Genomic DNA, 24,260 nt, shown 5'->3' with positions numbered 1-24,260 from the left:
TATTTTTAAATTTTAATAATGCTCCTTAAGCTAGGGTTTCCTAGGACAGCGGTGCCCGTATTTTAACGGCCGTAGTGAACGGTGATGCGGTGGATAACCGTCGTAACGGTGACTAGAGTGTGGTTTCCTAGGAAAACGGTGTTATCAACACCATTTAACACCATTTTCCTAGGAAACCACTCTCTAGTCGACGTTACGACGGCTATCCACCGCATCACCGTTCTTAACGGCCGTTAAAATACGGGCACCGCTGTCCTAGGAAAGCCTAGCTTAACTGAATGCATAGCTATTGATATTATAATATTTTTTGTAGGATTTGCTCATTTGACTGTTAAATTTATGTCGCATAATAATTACTGCTGTGTTCTTCTTGATATAACACTCAATTATTTTTTTTAAATACTGAAGTTTGTGGCATATCTCTCTCAAAAAATCGTAGAGATACGTAAGTGTTCTCCTAATAAAGATTAAGTTAGACCGCATTCACATCTGAAAACAGCAAAATTTAGACTTATGACAGGGTATTTCTGGGGTTGTGATATTATACAGGGTGTTCTTTAAACCCTATCACATCCAAAACCACGATGATCAGTATGAGCAAGAAGACATATTGGCACATTAAAATAAATTATAATTTTAGAACGAATAAAAATTTTCAAAATAAAATATTTAAAAAAAAAACAAATGGTTGCTAACTTCTTACGGGGAGAAACGAGGAGGGGGGAGGGGGGAGTCTGACACACCGTTAACTGCGCGGCCGCGCTCCCCTCACTTCTCCTTTGCAGAAGTAAGCGACCATTTGTTCTTTTTAATATTTTATTTTTACAAATTTTCTTCATTCTAAATATTTTTTAAAGTATGCCAATATGTCTTCTTGCCCATACTGATCATCGTGGTTTCGGATGTGACAGGGTTTAAAGAACACCCCGTATAGTTAGATAATTTATATAGTGCTATGTTAGTGAAAATCAAAATCATCTCAAGGGCGCTGTACAATAAGATTCCTAACACGCCTTGCAGCTACAGAGCTCATGGACAGACATTCTAGTTCCTCGTATCCAAGTATAATCGATTTAAATAACAGATAGAAGTTAGATAAAAGAAATCAGACTATTTTGGAAATACTTTTTAGAAAACAAAATTCGTCCACTGAAATAGGGGCTAGATTACAACAGGACCCGTATTTAAATAGGAAGTTTATATTTCTCAGCAATTTTATCGACAAAGTAAGCTTTCTGAACAAAAAATGTAATATTTACACTTTTTTTTCTAAATATGTTCAGTTACAGTTCACTGATGAAGATGTAATTATTTTCGTATATAAACGTCGATTTTATTTTATAATGTTTATGGTATGGTTTGGTAACATTGAAAATGATTACGGCGCATCTTTGATCAATTTTAATATAGAATCACTACAAAAAAGGCGCCTTAGATATGATTTAATTTTTCTTTTCAAAATTCTCAATAACATAGTTGATTCGCCGTATCTTTTACAAAATATTGGCTTCCGTTGTCCTCTTCGCTATACTAGATTAAATTCCCTTTTTTATGTACCAACTTGTAAAAACAATTATACCTCGAATTCATTCATTAGACGTACCTGTAGAAATTATAACGGACTCAGTATTGATGTAGACATTTTTAACTGCACGTTGCATTTGTACAGACAATTTCTTCATGGGGTCGATTATTTGGGATAGTTGCTGAATGTACATCTTGAGTGGTTTATGCTATGTATATGTGCCGCATGTAATGTATATGTTTGTAATTATATGTGCGTTCATGTGTGTGCGTGGATGGCTCGGAGTGCACATTCGGTATTTTTATTTATTTTAATTTATTACCTCCATGGAAAACGCAAATGTCAACAATTATTATTTTCTCACTTAAAACTCTTATTTATTTTTTATTTTTTGTCACATTTAATGTTTATATCTTTTTAATTTATGAAAACTTAATTGCTCTTTTTATGTTAAAAAAATGTTGTTTTTAGTACTTATTTTGTATGACTGTATGTTTTCTGAATAAAATATAAAAAAAAAATTTAAAAAAAAATAACTGTCATTATTACACTTTATATAACTGTCTCGATATGTGCCGATGAAAATAGCGTATATAATCGGGGCTCAGGTCCTGCAGCTACAGAGTGCCTGGATGGTTCAAGTCATAGACCTCTTTTACAAAATTTAGGTACCTACTTATTGATTTACATTTTACATTTTTTTTTGCACCACAACAGGCAGGAGGCCTAATTACAGTAATGAATTACATCACAGAGCACCCAGGCTTGATAAAAATCACATTTTAATTTTTGTGTTCTCACCGGGAATCGAACCCGGAACCTCCCGTGCGTGAGTCAAGCGTCTTGACCACTACACCACGGAGGCCGCCTTTAGCATATTGAAGTAAGATTATGTTTTTACTGTCGGCATGCTTTGTTTTTTTTTTTCAAAAACAGTTATCATTTCTTTGTTTATGTTCAAAGTTAACTTTTTAGTCAATTTTTAAAATTAATGTTGGTTAATAGTGAAGAATTGTTTTATTTGGAATTATTTGCTTTCATATAGTCAATATCACTGTGTAAAGCTTTCGCGCACTTATAGTGATGTGTTTTTTGTTTTGATATCAATTGATAGATTTTCTAAAACTGGATTTGATAAACTTGAACGACTTCAGAATACATGCATAAGATACATTTTTGGTCTTAGGAAATATGACCACATTTCTGATTATCGTAGGCAACTGAAATGGCTCAAAATTAGACAGCGGAGAGACTATCACTCCCTCTCACTTCTGTTCAATGTACTTCATAGTCCTAACGCTCCTATATACCTGTGTGAAAAATTTCAACGCTTATCAGTTCATGGTTTACCTCTTCGTTCTCATTCTCAAGGCACTCTCTTAATACCCATACACAATTCCTCTTTCTTCTCTAACTCATATAGTGTCCATGCGGCTCGACTGTGGAATCATCTCCCATCCACCATCAAAGATGTTACTACATTATCTCTGTTTAAATCACGTCTGAAGAAACATCTCCTTTCTCTTCCTTAACCTCTCCTCCTTTCCTTTTTCCTCTTTCCGCTTTTTCCCCATTGAGTAATAGTTTTGATTTAAGGTAATTTATAAACAAATACGTTTATTTCTATTTTTATATATTTTTCACTTTTTAATATTTTTTATTTTTTTCTATTGAATATGTTCTGTAACTTGAATTATAAAAATAAAACTTTTATTTTATTGGTTGGTTGGAAGAAATTGCCATTTGGCAATAAGCCCGCCAATGTACAAATAACATTATGTACAAAAAGTTAAATAAATAAATAAATAAATTTGAAAGTGAATTGAATTTACTTCAATTAAGCTATCATATTATTTTATTTTATCAAATAAGGTAATTCAACAAAGATACACACTAGAAAACATACGATTTGAAGATATTCGTCGATACAAATTGACATTCATATATATCTTCAATCATATTTGTATTCCGTACGTCCAAGACGATGGATAAATCTAGGTGTTTTAAAGGGCTTTTGGATGATCTTGGCTCCCACAAAAGACGATTTATCACAAAAAAAAAACGAACTGTAAGGCCACAATAAGGGTGGATATTTACTCGTTTATATGGTTTCTACAAAAATCATCGCTGTACCGAAAATACGGGAATACTTTAGTATTTATTTATTCATATTATTTATTTTATAAACTATAATTAAAAATAAAAATTATGTGACCTCACTGGAGTTACCCGTGCCGAAGACACGTTACAATAAACTTTTTAAACATATTTTTACATTTGAGAATAAAAAAAAAAGAATAACTAAATGAACAGAGACAATTAACAAAATGCTCAGGCAATTTTAAGCACTGCGTATTTATGTTTATAATTCTTTTATGTACATCTATGTTATTTATATTTAAAAACGCACAACGAAAGAACAAAAACATAACATGCGCTATACATCTGTGGAGCAGTTGATTCAATATTGGTTTGGGCGTATGAGACAATTCATTTTACTTCTACCTAGCTCCACTTTCCATTTTTTATAGCCTTTTTGAACATTTTCTCGTTACTAATTGTTTAAATATTGAAATTGTAATAATATTGTTTTACTATTGTTTTAATATATATAAACTATTATTGACAATTCAATTCCATAAATTAAAAAAATACTTACTTTACTTTATTTTTATTACCTTATCCTTGTTTTTTATTTTTTACTATTATATCAAATTGCATTGTAGTATTGGCAAATACGCATTTCATATATACATAATTTTATTTCTTATTTTTTTGTGATAATATATGCTTGCTTGTTTATTAATTTAACTTTAAAATATCTTTCTTGCTTACCGTAACACTTTATTTATTGTTTGCTTTACATAATTTATTTCATAAGCTTATATCTTTGCATTTTTTGTTTATATGCTTACTGTTTTCTCCTGCATATCTTTGTTTTTATTGTTTTTTTTTTACATTGTAAAACTTTTTATTAAATCCTTTTTAACTAATTTCTCGTATTTTTTCTGTATATTCTGCGTTTATTATTTAGTATGGTAGCATGTATTTCATTTATATTTTTTGTAAATGCCTTTTGGGCGTTTATGAACAAAATAAATAGATAGTGGAAGTAGGTTATAGATTTTAATTGAATAATACTTAAAATCCTTTTGTCCGAAAATGGTGTTAGTTTGTATTTGTTTAAGTTGTCTTTGTGTTGAGGAACTAGTGAATAAAAGGCAGACCGCTCATCCTCTTAAGGTATACGTATCGATATGAACCATTTACGACCAGAAAAAAATATTTTACATTTTATTTTATTCTAAATAAGTTTATTTTTTACCCCGTGTAAATATATGGGTTTTTATTAAGTCGCATTTATGTTTTAGGGGACGCTGAATATACCGGTAGAACAGCCATAGTTGCGGGATGGGGCAAAACTGCAGAAAGGGATCCTCCCTCCGATGTTCCACGACAGGTAGGTATTCTTTATCACGAGTGGCAAAGTAGTTTATCAAACAAAAACAACTTAAATGGGTTCCATTAATCCCTAGATGGGCGTTTGTAGTTACCGTTTCACAAAAGTGACGTGTAGCTAGTACACATTGCGTCTAATAATTGTTATAAACATCATCAACACAGATCAACACAGCACAAACTATGGCTTGCATGCACCAATGTCCCGATTGTGTCGTATTGTAAACTCGAGACAAGATCTGGACTTTTTTGGTGTAAGTCTTTATAGATTTAAAAATTCACTAAGATAGACCGGATCTTGTCTTGAGATAGTATTATTTTTTTCGTCTTAGGTTTAATTTTGTTTAGTTGTATTTTATTTTTTTATTTTATTAGTGCCTGTATTTATTATAAGAAATTGTTTTTACCGTCGTTAAAATGCACTGCAAAGGTCTGTCAAATCAAAAATTAAAATAACTTTAATATCTACATAAATATAATAAATTATGGAGATATTAAAGTTAAAGAGCAAGAGAGACAATTTCAGACGTCACACGCGCGAATAGTAAAGTTTCTAGTGTTTCTCCCACATGCCAGTTAGTAGCTCTTTGGCTTCTGTCGGAGGCAGTTCTTTCGACCGCGCTGCGAGCTTATGGAGTTTTTCCTGTTTTTACCAATTAGATGAAAAATATTATCACTTCTGACTTCAACTATAAATATTTGAAGCAATTGCCTATAAGTATTACGAGTTATTCAAAATCTCTAATTTTTTGCATGTGTAATGACTACAACAACACTGTAACGCGCGGATGTTTTTGAGACAGCAGGAGAAAGGTATTAACTGTTTCGTAAAACGATTTCTTAAAAAAAAAAACAGTTAAAAGAAGCGTTGGTTGAAAAATCTGGCACAAACAGCGGCTGCAATAGTTTCTCATCAATAAATTAAACCGGTTTAAATAAATTAAATGGTTAAATTTTTTTTTGAAACTATTTCAGTTGTTTCGGGAGAATAACTGTTTAATTTTTAACCACCCTATTACGCACCCCAAAGATAATTGTTTATTTTGAAATGTATCATATGCGATTCAAACCTCTGACATACAATTACGTTTATTTATATCGTAATATCACAATTGTTGATTGTATTAAATTTTGTATATTTAAATAAATAAATTATTTGAGCAAACAGATTTGAAGTCTTTACCTGTCATGTACATCTACGAGTATAACTCTATTTTATTTTATTTTTTTTATATTCATTTTGAATTTTGTTTCATTTTGTACAGTATACCTATTTCTCTTGACGCTCAAATTAGTAGAACGATAAGTTCATGATTTTACCAGCTGAGACATATTAAATGCACACGCAAAGATTTGCCAGTTGATGCCACCCGTCAATTAATAAATGCGTTTGTAGGGTCTAGAGTCGATTATTGCAATGGTATCTACGCAGGTCTACCTATGAATAAAATGACTCGCCTACAGTCTGTATTGAATGCCGCAGCGAGGCTTTTTTTGGAATATCTAAGTTTAGTTATACCACTCCACTACTTTGGGAATTGCTCTGGCTACGTTTTCCACAGTTTGGAATACAAACTCTGTTGGCTTATGTATAAGTCACTGCACAACCCTGCTCCAGAATATCTAAGGGAACTCTGCATTCCAGATGAACTAGCAGACAAACGTCTTACGCTTAGATCAGCTACATCTACGTTGAAAGGAAAAGTTATTATACCTCTACGGAAACAGCGCACTAAATTCGGCGAACGCGCATTTGCGGTCGCAGGCCCTACGGCATAGAATGCTCTCCCTGCATAGGTTCGAAACTGCGAGAGTGAAGTGATGTTTCGGAAGAAACTTAAAAGCCACTTGTTCTCTAAATCATAAATTCTTAGCATATGGCGGTGACAAAGTACATTATATCTCTTTTTTTTATATATTTATTTATTTACAATTTTAAAAAACCCGTTAGGGTTACATTAGAAATTTAATATTGTCTAGTCATTTTATGTCTCATCTAGTCTAGTTAGTTCAGTCATCATGTGCTTTTTCAGATTGATTTTAAATTTGTCTCCAGTAAAAGTTTTCAAGTAGTAAGGTAGGTCGTTGTAGTGTTTAAGTCCATTATGTAGTATTTTTGACCGACCTGTGTTTGTCTTTGCTTTTTCAATATGATAGTGTTGTTGTTGTCTGGTGTTATATTTGTATATGTCAGCATTTTCGACTAATATTATTTCGTCGTCTTGTATGTTTCCCAGTGTTATTTTGTGCACAATTTTAGTCAAGTAGTTTATGTCAAACTGGTGTGTTCTTTTGTACAGTTCAGTCGTAGAGGTCAGGTAGGGTAGGTTGTATGTTAGTTTAAGAGTTTTATTTTGTTGACTTTGTATTCTTGTTATGTCTGTCTTGTTGCCAGTTCCCCAGAAGGCGATCATGTAACTCAATTTACTTTTGACATAGGCTTCGTACATCATAATTTTTTCCTTTCTTGGTATAAAATCTTTAATTTTGTAGAAGAGGCTATGTAGTGATACCATTACTTTAGTGAGTCCGTCTATGTGTTTTGTCCATTTTAATTGTCCGTCCATTGTGAGTCCTAGGTAAGTCACATGTTCTAGTTCTTTAAGAGTTTCATTGTTTATTTTTATGTTCATGTTATGGTTCTTCTTTTGTGTTTCGAAATGTATTATATCGCATTTCTTGGCATTTAGTGTTAAGAAGTTTTTTTTGGCCATTCTAATAGTTTTCGCACGTCATTGTTGATGGTTTTAGTCGTTTCAATGTCATTTTTGTTTTCATATAAAATTCATAAGTCGTCCGCATAGATTGTTTTTTTTCCCGTTATGTCACTGTGTATTATGTCGTTAATGTATATTATATAAAACAATGGTCCTAATATTGATCCCTGAGGTACTCCGAATTGCATTGTTGTTATTTCACTTTGTGTTCTTCAATGTTCGTAAACTGTTTTCTACCTTGTAGATAGTTTTTAAATATTTTGAGAGCTTGTCCCTTAACTCCTGTATGTTGTAGTTTATCTAGAAGGGTATCTATGTGGACTGTGTCAAATGCCTTCTTGAAGTCAAGTATGAGCGCAGTCACTGTATTTCCTTTATCAATTTTGGTTTGTATAAAGTTGCAAACTGATGTCATTGCTGTGGAGGTACCCTTTCTTTTTTGAAATCCATGTTGGTCTTTTGCAATAAAATTAAGGTTTTCGAGGTTTTAAATTAAAAAGTTAGAATTAAATTTATTTCTTTATCTAATCACTTTGTAAAGCGCCTTTGAGGTATTATATTACGAAAATGGCGCTATTGAAGTTATCCATAACAATAATAATAATATTTATTTTCACTAACCTTTTATCGCTTTTTAGGCTTTATCCGTATCAAGCCATAATAATTATAATGAAAAAAATAGTAAATAAGAAGAAATGTAACTTATTACACGATAACAATAGTAAGAATACCATCGAATACACAGCATAACTTTATACCTTCTCCCTTGTATTAATTATCTTTTGTATTAACAATATGTGAATTTTACGTTTTTTTGAAGTCATTAATTAGTAAAGACCTTTGAAATACTGTCAAGTAAATTTTTAAAAAATGTACATAATGTACTTATAAAAGTAGCATAATGATTTTTTTTAAATTTACAAGTGTAAATTCCCGAGAAAACGCTTCATTGCATTGACCACGAGCCTAATAGGCCACGATTCAGTGAATCGTTTAGCGTCGTTTGTGACCGTTCAAATAGACCATCGAATAATTCACGAATCTTGACGTCTCGATTGTCTAGGCCAATCTTATCGCGTTTTTGTGGAGGCGTATTTTTTAGCAATTTTATTTAAAAATAATGAAAAAAACATTTTTCCATCATCACTATTTTTCCTACATATTACATATATTTAATCGGTATTCGTAGTATGTGATAATTCCTAATTCTTTAGTTTGGAATAACTTCAGGAAACATTAATTTCAAGAATACTTTTTTTTAATTTGTGTATTTTTCAGGCCCTGGTGCAGATTTGGTCTAAATCCAAGTGCAAAAATTCTGGTTATCCCGCTAAAAAAGTTTCAGGTGAAATAATCTGTGCTGGATTAACAAAAGGGGGTGTCGATGCTTGTCAGGTAAAAAAAACCCCTAAAAAGTATTATCAAATCAATTTATTCCGTGTCTGAACCTAATATTATATGAACGTGGTTATGCAGAAAGCAGCCAGTCCACAATTTTGAAAAAATGATATTTTGGTGTTATCGGGTGCAGTAAGGTCAATGCTATGTATGTTTTGCTAAAAACAGCCGGACAGCTTTCGTACAAAAAAATGTAATTATCTCCTTCTGAAAATAGTGTCAATCACAAAAACCGGCATTTCTTAATTTGCGGAAAACACCCACAACACTAGAAAAATCTTACGGTACTTTCAAAATCATTAAAACTGGTCAAATACATAATTAGATTTTTGTTTGTAATATTTAAAAAAAAAAATATTTTTATTGTTTATCATTTGTCTAGTCCTATTTTAAATTCTCAACTCACTCTTCGATGCGTCTGAACCACTGAGCTCAGTTAAATTAAATATCCCAACTAGAAACCTCAGACAAAACTTACTCTTTCATACCAATAACCATAGAACTAACTATGGTTTTCATTCCCCTATGCCCAGAATTCTCAGGTCTGCCAACAAACATACCAGTCTTGATAACTTTTATAACAAGTTGTCTTCTTTTATACGATCGCTGAATCAATTTCAATTATAAACACCTCTCTCCCCCTTCCACTCCCTGCAAGTCCATTATAGCATTGTAGCATTTATAATAATTTTTAATAAATATGCCCCTTAAAATTCTTATTTGGCGTATAAATAAATAAATAAATTTATCAAAGTTAAAAACATTATGTTGTGCAGATTTGATTATTCTCTATTTTCATAAAAGTGCTGCTTTCTGCATAACTACGTTCATATATGTCTTAAAAACAGCTTTTTAAAAATCAAATTTATTTTCTTTCTTAAATAAATATTTTCGTCAAAAGAAACAACGATTTAACGTGACGAGGTCTGTGTAAATTATGCGATTAATTTATTTTGATTTTTAAAAATATGTCAATTAATTTTTAGGGTGACAGTGGAGGACCTCTGGTATTGGAAGGAGCTCATGGAACAATGGAAATTATAGGTAATTGTTTAATTTAAAATATTAGGTTTTCTGGGTAACGTCATTGCAAAGAAAAAACAGTTTTTTTGGTGAATTATTAGGATATAAAAATAAAAAAATTGTGTTTTGTGACATTTATATTTACTTTACTTATTTCATATTTTAGGGGTCGTTTCGTGGGGTAGAGGATGTGCCAGACCAAACCTTCCTGGAATTTATACAAGGGTAGCAAGTTATCTTCCCTTCATCCACAACATTATAGCAAGTTCATGCACCTTATGAAGACCAACTCCACCCCGCTCAGCTAACGATAAAGTGATAAACGTCCGTACTAAAATAAGGGTGTATCATAACACCTAGATGAACAGTGATATATAGTTAATTTGGGTAATTAATAATGGTATATATATTTATTGATAGACTGCATTTTTGATTTTTTGTACGATATTATGTGCACTGGCGAGAATATTGTTTTATACTCTTACCACTCTCATACTGCATGTGAAAGGGGCCGCGTCGCGTCGATCACAAAATGTGTTATTTTAAAAATAATATATTAGTATCAGGCATAGAAAAACATTTACATTATGTCCATTCTTCATAATATTTTTAATAATTCTACTTCGCCTGTTTATCTGAGAGAGCTTTTCAACCTCTATCACAACATCAATCAATATTTAAATGTAACTTCCTAAATGTAAAAGTTTTTCCTTTCTCCTTATTCTTTCCTTCCCATCCGAGAGGAGGGATCCTCTCTTCATAGTAAAGTGTAGATTTTGAATTTATTTTTTCTCAAATTTTGTATTAATACCTCCTTTCCTTTTTCCTCTTTCCTCTTTTTTCCTTTTTCCCATTGAGTAATAGTTTTGATTTAAGGTAATTTATAAACAAATACGTTTATTTCTATTTTTATATATTTTTAACTTTTAAATATATTTTTTTTCTATTGAATATGTTCTGTAACTTGAATTATAAAAATAAAACTTTTATTTTATTGGTTGGTTGGAAGAAATTGCCATTTGGCAATAAGCCCGCCAATGTACAAATAACATTATGTACAAAAAGTTAAATAAAAAAAAATTAAAAAATAACATCTAGAACATGTCCATTTCCTTCTTATTTTCTTGAACTGGACGGATTGGGTAGGTAGGAAGAAACTGCCTTAAGGTAATATGCCGGCCCTTTTATGTATATAAAATTTTTAATAAATACTATACAATACCAGATTTTTCGGGAACTACAATCTGCTAAATAGGAACAAGCATGTACATTTTGAATAGTAAATCTCTCTTTTTATGATGCATGCATTTCTTAATGATTATCTTCTTTATACGACATTTTTAAACGAATTCTTTTGCTCTAGTACATGTCCGAAGTTCAGTGATTTTTAAATTTTTTATTTGTAAATAGACTATTAAACTAAGCAAAACTTTTTTTTTCAGTTTTATATATGGTATTATTTTTAAAGTTTTGTATTTCTGAAATGACTCCGCGTGTGACGTCAAAGGTTCTTTTTCGCTTATTTTCATTCAGTTCTTCCCATGGTCCATCCATGGCAAGCAAACCGGAAATCTTCCAAAGCTCTCATGGGTAGATTCATATGAACCAGTGACGTCATTCAAAGTAGTCCATTTTTATTTTTATCGTATATTTTCAGGAAATTTTGCCGTAATTTAATGCTCCAATTTTTACCTCGCGCAAGAAAACATTTATTGAATCCAATTTCCCGTAGGGTTGAAGTTCCTCATTTTTTAATTGAATGGAACTCAATTCAGTGTTTGATTAAATAATTAATTCCCAAAATAAACAAAGATTAATAAAATAAAAATAAATTCAATAAATAAATTTAGAATTTTGATAAAATTAAAATACTGATTGATATATACAACCATGAAGTTTCGCCTTAATAAATTGTCTATGTTTTTATGAATGTATGTATGTGTATGCGCATGGGTGTATGTACGTGTGTGTGTATGTACATGTGTATATATGTGTATATTTATATATACATGTGTGTATATATGTGTATGTCTGTATGTATATGAATCAAAATGTGTATCCGAATAAGTTTATATTTTGTTTGTCTGTGCTCTATATTAATTTGTTAACTGTTATAATATATAAAAATGTAATTGCCTAGCTTGGAACGGGGTATGTACCCTTGTTAGCTGGGCAAAGGGAATATAGAATTGTATTTTGATAAAGAGTGTGAATAAATAAATAAATAAAATATATATATCGGGTTGTGGTCCCGTGGCTTGTGTCTCGGACTCACAGACCAAAGGTCCGTGGTTCGAATCCCACTCTACCCGAATTTGATTCCATTTTCTAATAGTGAGTTATTTACAACTCGTTGAAAATGGCCCTCAAAATTAAATATTTGGGTAAATCATAAAAACGCAAATATTTATTTTCTTTAAAAAAAAATAATTTTTTTTTTATTAATATTTTTATACGTATTCCCGTTTTATATAATACTTTGGTACCAATTGTTTTTGTTAATATGCTACATTTTTTTAGTACTCGAACCACCGATAGTAGATTATATCGTTCCATTTTTAATTTACCTTTGTACAACGTTTATATTTCTTAAATTTGATTTTTGCTGCTTTTAAGAAGCTTGTATTTTCTCTTTCAGAATTAGCATCAGAAGAAATATTCCATAGTGGGTCAATCAAGAACTTATCAGCATTTGCTGTTGTAAGTAAAAAACCACCTAAAACTCTTCTGAAGACGCCGGCCTGTTGACAACCATCAACAGGCCTTCCGTTCCACTAGAAGAGTGTTTAGCATTTTGTGTCCTTTTTTGGTTTATTTTACCAATGTCCCTTGACCAAGTAAGATACTACCTCTCGTGTGAGTTCTTTATGAAGTATCATCACCCATACTTCTGCATCGCGCCTCTAGCAGATGTCTCTGAAAGCTAGATAAGATGCAACGCATCAACAGGTGAGGGACATCTTGAGGTGTTGCATCATCACATGGACAGCTGTCGATCTTGGAGATCTTGAAGCGAAGCAGGTAGCTAATGAACCCACTGTGACCCATGAGTGTTTGAAAAAAAAAGCCGACTTTCTGTATTCTCCTGAAATCAAAGGCATGGTAAATCTTCGGGAAAAACATTTTGGTAATTTGTCCGTTGGTTTCATACAAATGACGGTCATTCCAGAATTAAAGGGTCCTACTTCTTATTTTCCTTTTGGCAAAACTGAGCAGGAAATCGGCAGAATCGGGAGCAGTCTTCTTAGCTTTAGCCTCCACGCCTTGTTGTCTACATCGTAGCTTCTGGATATCTGTTTTAATGTCCATTACAATTGGTTTAGACAAATTTCAGTCGGTTATTGCATGGACGCCTGAATTGCAGTCTGTCAAGATCGTTATTTTTTTCCACTCGATCGGTAGTTTCTTCAAAACGTAGATCAGACCTTCTCTGATCGCAAAGAGTTCCGCCTGAAACACAGAGCAGAAACTGTCGAGTTTCAACTTTCTCGACGGCAACTCTCTCACGACATCGAAAGGTACAAATGCTGCACCTTCTTTATCGGTCAAGAGACTGCCATCAGTGAAGATCTACTCCTCCTGCACTCAGACATAGTCTGGCATAATCTCAGAGAATATTCTAAAGGTGCCCTATACAGACGTATATTTTATCGTTATAATACATAACTAGATCCATTCATAAAAATATATTGTCTTATGTATATAAAATGTTTTTTAAAAGAAGTCTTCTAAAATATTCGTAGGTAAATTATTTGTAAATATGTGTAGATATTGAAAATAAAATATTATAAATAACACATTTAATCTTGTATACCTGTAAAATATATTCAAGATCACATTTAATTTTCGTTTATTTACATCCAGAGTCAAATTATCAATGTACAGTTTTTTTGCTGTGTTATATATAATAATATAATCAACTACAAAAATAAAGGTTTTAGCTCTTTCACTTCATAAAAGTCAATATACGGAAGAAATGAAGAGATGTGTATATTTAAATATAGGCAGAATGGTGAATGTCACTTAAACTACCCAATTAGATTTAAGTGCTTAGAATTACATAGTCTCCAAATGTTTTCCCTCACTGTTACAATTAATTTCAATCTAGGGAGGGAAATTCAGCCTTGTCTACAAATATTTGGAAACACTCAAAATATGGTTGACTGTATTCTTAAACATTATAAAACTGTGAACACAAATGTTATAAATAATTATTTTTGTTTAAATCGTTTATCAATTTATTCCTATATTATTTATTTATTTGATAAAAATATGAGTGTCTGTGATACAATATTATGCTGATTGGTTTTTTATTGAGTACTGTTTTATTAATTAATTTGTTTTTTTTTTGTTTCCTTGTGAAGTTCAATAGTTTAAAATTCAAGAAAATGCTAAGGCGGGGCACGGTATACATCGTTTTAAAAAACGTATATAAAAATTTGTTATATTTTTAATTTTGTAATATACAGTATAATATTATGCCAAAATTTTGCCAGTAGATTTTGTTGAAATACAAACCACTAGTCAATTTTATTAAACTAGTTAATTAGGGTACTTTTTAGTTCTTAGAAAAGCTTTACGCAAAATAAAGATGTATATTAGTAAAGAAAATTTTACGATGTTTTATTTTTAAAAAATCCAAACCCAGTAACCGAAATGTTTATGTTAAAGGTTAATTATTGTTATAAATGGTGCCTTATGATTTTTAGTTACCTTTGTCAAAAATAATAAAAAAAACGTGGATGTAAAATAAATATTACTATCTCATCAATTTTTATACAGGTCAAGAATAATTTATCATTATGAAGATGATTTGACGAATCATAATAATTATTGTGTTCGTTGGCATTATTTCATAAAAGTTCTAATGACGATCAAAAGATGGCGCTGAAAACAAAATGGAAGAACGAAATGTAGGTTTTTCACTTTTTTCTAGTGAAATTAAAAAACGTTTGAAAACTTATGTTTTCAAACGTTTTTTCAAGGATAATAAATAGAAAATGTACATACAAAAAATAAAAATAACTGAAACATAAATTGTAAAAAAGGCTTACATAATGAGGAACTTCAGCCCTACGGGAAATTCGAGACAAAAAATGTTTTATTACGTGGGGTAAAAATTAAAGCATTAAATTGTACTGCAAGTTTTTTGAAAATGTACAGAAAAAATAATAAAAAATATTTTGATAAAAACGCACTACTTTAAATGACGTCACTGGTTCATGTGAATCAACCTATGATCTGAGAGCTATGGAAGATTTCCGGTCTGCTTGTCGCTTCTGGACCAATGGGAAGAACTGAATGAGAATAAGCGGAAATGAACCTCTGACGTTACACGCGGAGTTATTTCACAAATACAAAACTTTGAAAAATCGTAGCGCCGATAATACGATATATAAAAATTAAAAAAAAAAAATCGACTTAGTTTAACAGTCTATTAACAAATATATATTTTTTTAAAAACCGCTGAACTTCCTCATTCTTCTCAAACCAACTATCTTTGTCACTCACCAATACCGCGTATACGCAGACTAGGAAACGAATGTTCCTCTCTTTTCGACATTTTTAACTCGAGTCTCTGTGAATTCAAATCATTTCTTTATAAATAATTTAGGATGTTCGGATTAACGATTAACGAATTATTTGCAAAGGCTACTTATGCTAACGATCTGGTGTTTATTAATTATATATTTTTTATATCTTTTGTATGCTGACGTAAATACATGTATATACAGGGTGTTCTTTAAACCCTGTCACATCCGAAACCACGATGATCAGTATTAGCAAGAAGACATACACTTTAACTTTACAAACATCAACAGATGAAAGAGTTGAAGGAATGTAGATGTTCAAATATGGGCAGAATGGTAAATGTTACAGTGTGTAAAGTGGCCACTTAAACCAGCCAATGACAGGTCATAAGCCCTTGACTTTTATATCACCTTATCTTAAATGTTCTTCATCTCTGTTGTAATATGTTTATTTTATTTTTATTTTATTTTATTTATTGGGGATATCAACAGTAATACATGTAATACAAATATAACAAATAACATATACAGAGAATAAAACCAATGACAGATATCCACAGAAATACATTAAATACACGTACAATACATACTAGTGTGTTTGTGTGAGTGTAAGTGAGTGAGAGGGTGGGTGTGTGGGTGTTATATTGGAAAGAGGGTGTCAGGTATCGAAAATATAAATATATATAAAATATTAAGAAATAGAGATAAAATTTAATAAAATAAAATAAGACTTTATTATTGAAACTAAGCATAAGACAAAAAAGAATGTTTTAAGACGCGCATTTTAAATGTTATTTTTTTACAATCAAATGGATCAATAAGGGGAAAGTTCAAATTATATTCACTAGCAAAACGTATAAGTGGAGAGTTCTGGGCATAGTTCGTACGAACTGCTGGCACATGAAATAGAGAGCTCGACGTGTGGCGGGTGCGGTAGCCGGGGACATTTAATGATAACTCTGACAAAAGAGCCGGACTATCAAAGCGTCCACTGAGTATGTCATGAAGCACCCCCATGTCCAACAGTAGACGGCGATCTTCTAAAGTAAGCAAGTGGTGTTTTTTGCAGGAAGACATATAATTGAGATCGGTATACCTGCATCTCCAGTTAAGATGTCTAAGAAATGTCCATTGAATTTTCTCAAACTTTTCTTTATGTGTGACATATTGTGGAGACCAAACAGAAGAGGCATACTCGAGCAAACTGCGAACATGAGCAAAGTAGACCATTTTAATACATGCGATATCATTAAATACCTGACATGTACGAAGTACAAAACCAAGGTTTCTATGTGCACGGGTCAGTATGTCATCGAAGTGATTCTCAAATGTAAGTTTGCTATCAAGAATAACACCCAGATCGCGTACGGTATCAACTCTCTGAACAGGTTGGTTTGATAATATATAATGATATGGGATTGGATGTCGACCTCGCGAAAAAGAAATAAGCAAACACTTTGATACATTGACGTTAATACGATTTTTCAAATAGTATTCTGTCAAACGGTTTAGATCATCTTGAAGTTTAAGACAGTCAAGGGGATTCTTAACTTTGAAGTATATTTTTTTATCATCTGCGTACATCAAAAATCTTGCGTTCATAAATACAACATAAATATCATAGAGATACGCATTGTAAAACAATGGTCCCAAATGTGAACCCTGGGGTACTCCGGAGGAAATATCAGCAAACTCAGATCGAAAACCACCAAGAACAACAGCTTGGCTTCTATTGCTGAAAATAACTATACGTAATATTTTATATTACCTATGAATTTATGTCTTCGTTCCCTAAATATTCCGCCGTAAGACGCCCTTTGCTTACTCCGAAAATGATCCATAATAATAATAATTATATTCTACACAAATATAAGTGAAAGTAAAACGCGACAATTATTTCAAAACAGACTGAAACCGGAGTCAAATATTTTGTGGCGACAACATAAATATTGAAATGTGGATCTAAGTTTGCGGTCAGGGGAATACGCATTAAGCTCGAATTACATGGGTCAGTAAATAGTCCAAAATCTTGTGCAGTTCCTTGTGCTATAATTATTCCTGTGCAATTTTTAAAAAAATATTTGAAAATTTATTTATTAACCCTTACGGATTATTACATTAATTTTATAAAAAATAATATTAACATTTTTTATTCATACTCTGTTGTTCAAAATAATATTTTTTACATCTTTTGTGACTTTTGTTTAGTTTTGTATGTTACTTTATTGTAAAATTTCAGTCCCTGGTTTATTAGTCTCGATTGTCCTTGTCTTGTTTTAAAAAGTTGCGTATGAAATTTGTCTGATATTCTCGTATTATGTCCATGTTGACTACAATTTTTTACAAGTTATAGATCTTCGTCTACAATTACATAAGTGGCTAATTTATGGATAAATTTTAATGATTCTAGTTGAAAAAGTTCAGTTATATTTAATTGCTTAGTTTGTTTAAAAAGTTCTCTAGTTGCAGTTAGATAGGGAAGGATGACCTTCGTATATAGTAGTATAGTAGTAAGTTAGTATATGAATACTAACTTTAATATTTTATTTTGTTGTCTTTGTAGTCTGTTTATATCATTTTGATATGCTGTTCCCCATAGTAGTTACGTATAACATATTTTAGTTTTTACACAGGCTTCATACATTAGATTTTTTTCTGTTTTTGGAACAAAGTTTTTGATTTTTAAAAAAAAAACTCGAAAATGTCGCCACTTTGCTAATTAAATTGTTGATATGAATTGTCCATGTCAATTGTCTGTCTATTGTTAGTCTTAGGTATTTAACATGTTCAATTTCAGTTGTCGTTTATTATTTATGTAAGCATCGACTTTATGACATTTTTTTCTAGATTCATAATAATTCGGTGTTTTACTCGGAGTAGTTTCTGAGATTGAAAATTGTGCAAATCTAATTGTGCAAATTTATGCGCAGTACATAGCTGTTTTCGGTGCAATGATAGAGATAACTGCGAATGTATTTTTTTCGACTGATACGCGGTATCATAATCAACTTAAGTGTAATGAAGAGTAGGTTTTTTTGTATTTACGTAATGAATACCTTAGACATCGACGGCTTAAGCTGTTTTATCTTCCTGCTTGCAAAACCAGCCTGCCAATGGTAATGTCAATAAGAAGAGCAATGTTTTTACTCAACCGTATCTATTTGGATATCGACATATTTTATGTAACTGAAAGGAAGATAAGAAAGAATGGCTTCATTTTACTCTTAATACTTTTTATTTTAACATGTTTTCGCATTCAAATTGTATTGTTAAAAACACTTTTATCTCGCGTATTTAAGTACAAAATACTTGAGTTAAAGATTTTTCAATGGCCGGAAGAGCGTTTGGAATATCACCCCAGTGGTGGTATTCTGGATCTCCCCCCCCCCAGAGATTGATTAATTTGAAGATTTTTTTAGTGCGATGACTCTTTGCTTCATATAATGGCCACATTGATGATTAAACGTCAACTGGTGTATAAAACTGCTTCAAACCGGAAATAAAACTAATACTGTTTGGACAATTAAACCTAATTTAGTGTTTTGGGTAATGTTTAAGGTCGCAATAATGTTTTAAATGAAAATCATTATGTTTGATTTCACGTGTTCATATTTTTTAAAGTTGAATCATCAATGTGGCCATATTTGAAACAAAAATTTAGCACATGGAAAAAACGAATATCCCCAAATACAAAGAAGATATAAGATATTGAAGAAGGATAGAGAAGATTCATAATTGTACCCCTGGGCTGGTATTCCGAACGCAATTATAGCGCAGTATAGCACGTTTTTAAGTATTAAATATTGAGCCATAACAAATAACTTTGTATATATATATATACTCATTAAAATAACATTTTTATTTTTTTATTCATTTACTCCATACTTTAATCTTAATAATTAAACGTAATACTTTGTAGAAAGGTAAATCAGACCAAAATAATTACCATAAACATATTACATCAGGTATGTAGAAAGTTTTATAAGGTAATACTGCCACGCAGAGCCTAAACCACTGCCATTCGCATTTCGTCGTTTTTGAGTTATTTATTGATTCGTAATTAGCATTTAATTAGCTATAAGTGTATCCAACTCTTTTTTCGCCATGAGAACTGGAAGGTTGTAAACCCAACCTCTTCAAGGGATAGAGAAGATTCATAATTGCACCCCGGGGCGCATATTACAATGGGAAGTTAACATTTATGTTTGATTTTATCTACAAAGTAAAATTCTTTTTTCTCATTATAAACATGACAAAATATTCATTGAGTCAAACCTTGCACAATATAGTGTACTATTTTATTAACATATATTATTGGGTAAACAAACAGCGTGTACATAATATATTGTCAATTTCTTTGTATGTTAGCTTAGGAAACCCATGTATACACCAAAAAATATGTATACACTTAAGATAATAACTGAAAAGGGTAAATATAATAATAAAATCAATGAAATAAATATCTGCTTCTCGCAGTACGACTTTTGACTTACATTTACATTTATTGTCATGAGAAATATAAGCCTCGGTAAACCTAATGCTCGCATATTCTAGGTATTGCGGATTGTTTTAAATAGTTCGTTGACGCGTTGCCTGTGTGAAACAGAAAATGTAAGTCTTCCAATTAGATTAACGGAATCAATGTGACAAATCAATTTATGACACATGTTATACGAGCCTTATACCAGAATTATGAATTTTGTTCGAATACTTTCTCCTCTAAAATTCATGGCCAATAACATGCTTATTTAAGCAATATTATTTAGTTATTCTTCATTTGCTATTTAATCTACCTGAACGTTTATAATTTATACAGTTTAATCAATAAACGACAACGATATGAATACTGAACACATAATAGTAACAAAAATATAAATGGTAAGATGGAAAACCCATCAGTTGATAATTGAATTTGTCAACTTCACGCCTTATAATTCTGAAATACAAACCTTCATAAAATGAAATATCTCCATAAGAAACCCAAGACAAAATTTACTTTTTCACACTGAAAACTATAGAATGAATTTTTTTTTTTCTTTCTTTAAATATGCTTTTTGCTATACAACATACATTCATTTTTTTATTATGACTTTAAATATGTTTCTTACTATGTATTCTGTTTTTATGTTTTCACTGCATTTATTACTTTGTTTTAATAATTTATTTTTTTTGCTACGTTTTTTTTACTACATTTTTTACTATGTTTTTACTACATTTTTACTATGTTTTTACTACAATTTTACTATGTTTTTACTACAATTTTACTATGTTTTTACTACATTTTTTACCATGTTTTTACTCCATTTTTTACTTTGTTTTTCACTTTGTCCTGTATCTTTATAACTGTTCTATAAATTGATTACTGTTTTTTATATTTGTTTGACTGTTTTAGAACGGGGTAAATAGCCCTAGTTAGACCGTCAAAGCAACTTTACATGAATTATAATTTTGTGTATGTAATATAATGATAATAAATAAATAAATAAACAAATAATGGTTTTCACTCCGCCTTGCCTGGAATTTTTAAGTTTGCCAACCAATGTCCCATTTCATTTATAATAGATGTCTTCTTTCACGCGATCACTAACTCAAATTGAACTGTAGTCATCTTTTTTAAAAATTTCATTAATGCAACTGTAATGTTATATTTCTGAGTTCTGTCCCAAAGTTCTGTTCTGACTCAAAAGTCTTGATTTCTCTAATAAAAAAATTGTCTCCTTTCATGCGATTACTGAATCAAATTCAACTGTAACCATCCAATGGTTTTGTCTATATTTTTATAACTTTTTTCTGTCTAATTATTACTACATAATATTGTCTTTTTTTAATATCACACCATAAAATATTGCCGTTGTAAATGCTCATCATCAATCAATTATTCTTGTCATTAAAAGCCATGTCGCTGTACCAATGGTGACACGTATTCAAAAGGTCCATCTTTTTACGATTTCTTTCAATATTAGCCTTTATTTGATGACTCGCAGTTTAATGCTTTCTCCATAATTCGACACTGGTAAGCTGAGGGACAGTAATACACAATTATGAAGTCAAAAAGTTCGAAAGTTGTTAAGGTCTTCTATCGATATGTGCTGACCTTTTAAACTGATTAGCCATTTTATTATTTCATGTACTTAGCTATAATGCAGGTGTCTGGTGTCTAAAATAAAATAATTTCAGAAACGCTCCTTTTTTATTGATATTCAAATCACGTATGAAATGTCAATTCCTGAATATTTGAGTTTTTCCTTTCTCCCCCTCTTTTTTTTTTTTTTCCTCTATACCTCCTCCTCTTTTTTTAGAATAGAGTAGATATTTCGAAAATTTCTATCTCCTAAAAATTATACATGTTAATCAATATTTTGTTTTTATTTTTTATTTTAATTTAGTTTAATTTAATTTTTAAATTTTTTTATATATTTTTTTATTTTGTTTAATTTTATTTAATTTAATTTTTTTATATTTTTTATTTTTATTATTATTTTTATTTTTTTACATATTATTTTATTTTATTTTATTTTATTATGATTATTTTTTTTTCATTTTTTTTATTATTATTTAATTTAATAGTATTTTTTAATATATATTTATATTTTTTTATTTTATTTTATTTTATTTTATTTTATTTTACTTTATTTTATTTTATTTTATTTTATTTTATTTTATTTTACTTTAATTTACTTTATTTTATTTTATTTTATTTTATTTTATTTTATTTTATTTTATTTTATTTTATTTTATTTTATTTTATTTTATTTTATTTTATTTTATTTTATTTTATTGTATTTTATTTTATTTTATTTTATTTTATTTTATTTTACTTTATTTTACTTTATTTTATTTTATTTTATTTTATTTTATTTTATTTTATTTTATTTTATTTTATTTTATTTTATTTTATTTTATTTTATTTTATTTTATTTTATTTTATTTTATTTTATTTTATTTTATTTTATTTTATTTTATTTTGTTTTATTTTATTTTATTTTATTTTATTTTATTTTATTTTATTTTATTTTATTTTATTTTATTTTATTTTATTTTATTTTATTTTATTTTATTTTATTTTATTTTTGTACCACAACAGGCTAGGATGCCCAATTACAGTGGTGAATTACATCACAAAACGAACACCCAGGCTTGAAAAAAATCACTTAAAAAAAACTTTGTGTTCTTACCGGGAATCGAACCCGGAACCTTCCGTGCGTGAATTAAGCGTTTTGACCAGTACACCACGGAGGCTGCTATGTAGTGAAAATGTTATAATGTACCAACAATATACCCTTAGAGTAAATACATATAATACTCTAAGACTATACCACTGATTTTCTCAAACTAAACGGTTTGGGTAGGTAAGTTAGAAGGTAAATGCGCTAATAAATAAGTGGATGTGTATTACGTATTTTTAATTTACCACTTGTGTTAAAATATAATAGAATTCCATCAAAATTAGGAAAATATCAGGTTTTTAAAAAATATTTTTAACTAATAATAGTCTTATGAAATACTGAATAATAAAAAAACATTTTTTTGCTAATTATTAGTGGTGTAAAAAAATAATTAAATTTACAATTTTCAATTCCCGCAAAAACGGTCATTCCATTAGCCACGCTCCTAATAAGTCACGATTCATATTTATTTGTTCCTACCATTCAAATTTGTTTAGAACATTGTCACGAATTTCAACGTCACAGCTGTCAAGGCCAAACATGTTGCGTTTTTCTAGCGACGTATTTTTTTGAAGTTCTTTTTAAAATTTATGTATGAAAACATTTATCCACAATATCCTTATCATCATCATCATCATCATCAGCCGTCTCTTGTCCAATGTTGAACATAGGCCTCCCCCTTTAGTCTCCATATTTCCCTATCCTGAGCCAACCGCATCCAACCACTTCCTGCAACTCGTCTTATGTCATCAGACCACCTTGTCTGAGGCCTGCCGACACTTCTTCTACCCGTTCTGGGTCGCCATTCCAGGACTTTTTTGGTCCATCTAGAGTCTGTGATTCTGGCTATATGACCAGCCCAGTTCCATTTCTGGTTGGCAGCCCAATGGACCACATCGGTGACCTTTGTTTTCGCTCTAATCCATGTATTGGTTTTTCTGTCTCTCAACAAAATACCCAACATTCTCCTTTCCATGGCTCTCTGTGTCACTGATAATTTGTGTAAATTTTTTTCGTGAACACAAAAGTTTCACAGCCATATGTCAGTACAGGGAGAACACAAGCATCAAAAAGTTTCTTCTTTAAGTAATGTGAATACTTCGGAGATTTTAGGATATATGAGAGCTTACCAAAGGTGGCCCATGCTAATAAACCTCGCCTTCTTTCTATTTCTACCTCTCGATTATCTTTGCCGAGCTTTATTTCATGTCCTAAGTATATATAACTATCAATATTTTCAATTATTTCTCCATTTACTAAGATGTTACATGATTGGTTTGCATCACTCATTACTTTAGTTTTTGAAGCATTCATATTCAAGCCTATTTTCAGGGATGCTGTTTTAACTTCGTTTATCATGTTTTCGAGTTCTTTCTCATCTTTAGCAAATAGGACTATATCACCTGCGAATCTGAGATTGCTAATAAGTTCGCCGTTGATG

At 30.6% G+C, this 24,260-nt stretch overlaps 1 protein-coding gene across 2 annotated transcripts in view; it reads left to right on the top strand.

The window, feature by feature from the left end:
- Positions 1 to 13,188, top strand: part of LOC148275520 (trypsin 3A1-like) — a 28,606-nt gene extending 15,418 nt beyond the window's left edge. Inside the window, exons 4-8 of one of the 2 annotated variants that reach the window (XR_015824007.1) lie at positions 4,897 to 4,985; positions 8,980 to 9,096; positions 10,086 to 10,143; positions 10,289 to 10,509; positions 12,761 to 13,188. Coding sequence is in view for 1 of the 2 variants with exons in the window: in XM_088235593.1 (XP_088091719.1) it covers positions 4,897 to 4,985; positions 8,980 to 9,096; positions 10,086 to 10,143; positions 10,289 to 10,404 (380 nt within the window). In the remaining variant the exon portion in view is untranslated. Of the gene's footprint in view, positions 1 to 4,896; positions 4,986 to 8,979; positions 9,097 to 10,085; positions 10,144 to 10,288; positions 11,211 to 12,760 lie in introns of those variants that run through there. The other variant, XM_088235593.1, reaches the window with a different exon arrangement.
- The last annotated feature ends 11,072 nt before the right edge of the window (positions 13,189 to 24,260 follow it).

The sequence above is a fragment of the Micrasema longulum genome, unplaced genomic scaffold, assembly GCF_059751315.1.
Source record: "Micrasema longulum isolate JH-2025_06_02 unplaced genomic scaffold, ASM5975131v1 h1tg001408l, whole genome shotgun sequence".
Classification (NCBI taxonomy): Eukaryota; Metazoa; Arthropoda; class Insecta; order Trichoptera; family Brachycentridae; genus Micrasema; species Micrasema longulum.
Note: the sequence above shows the minus strand (reverse complement) of the source record. Positions and strands in the feature narration are given on the sequence as shown.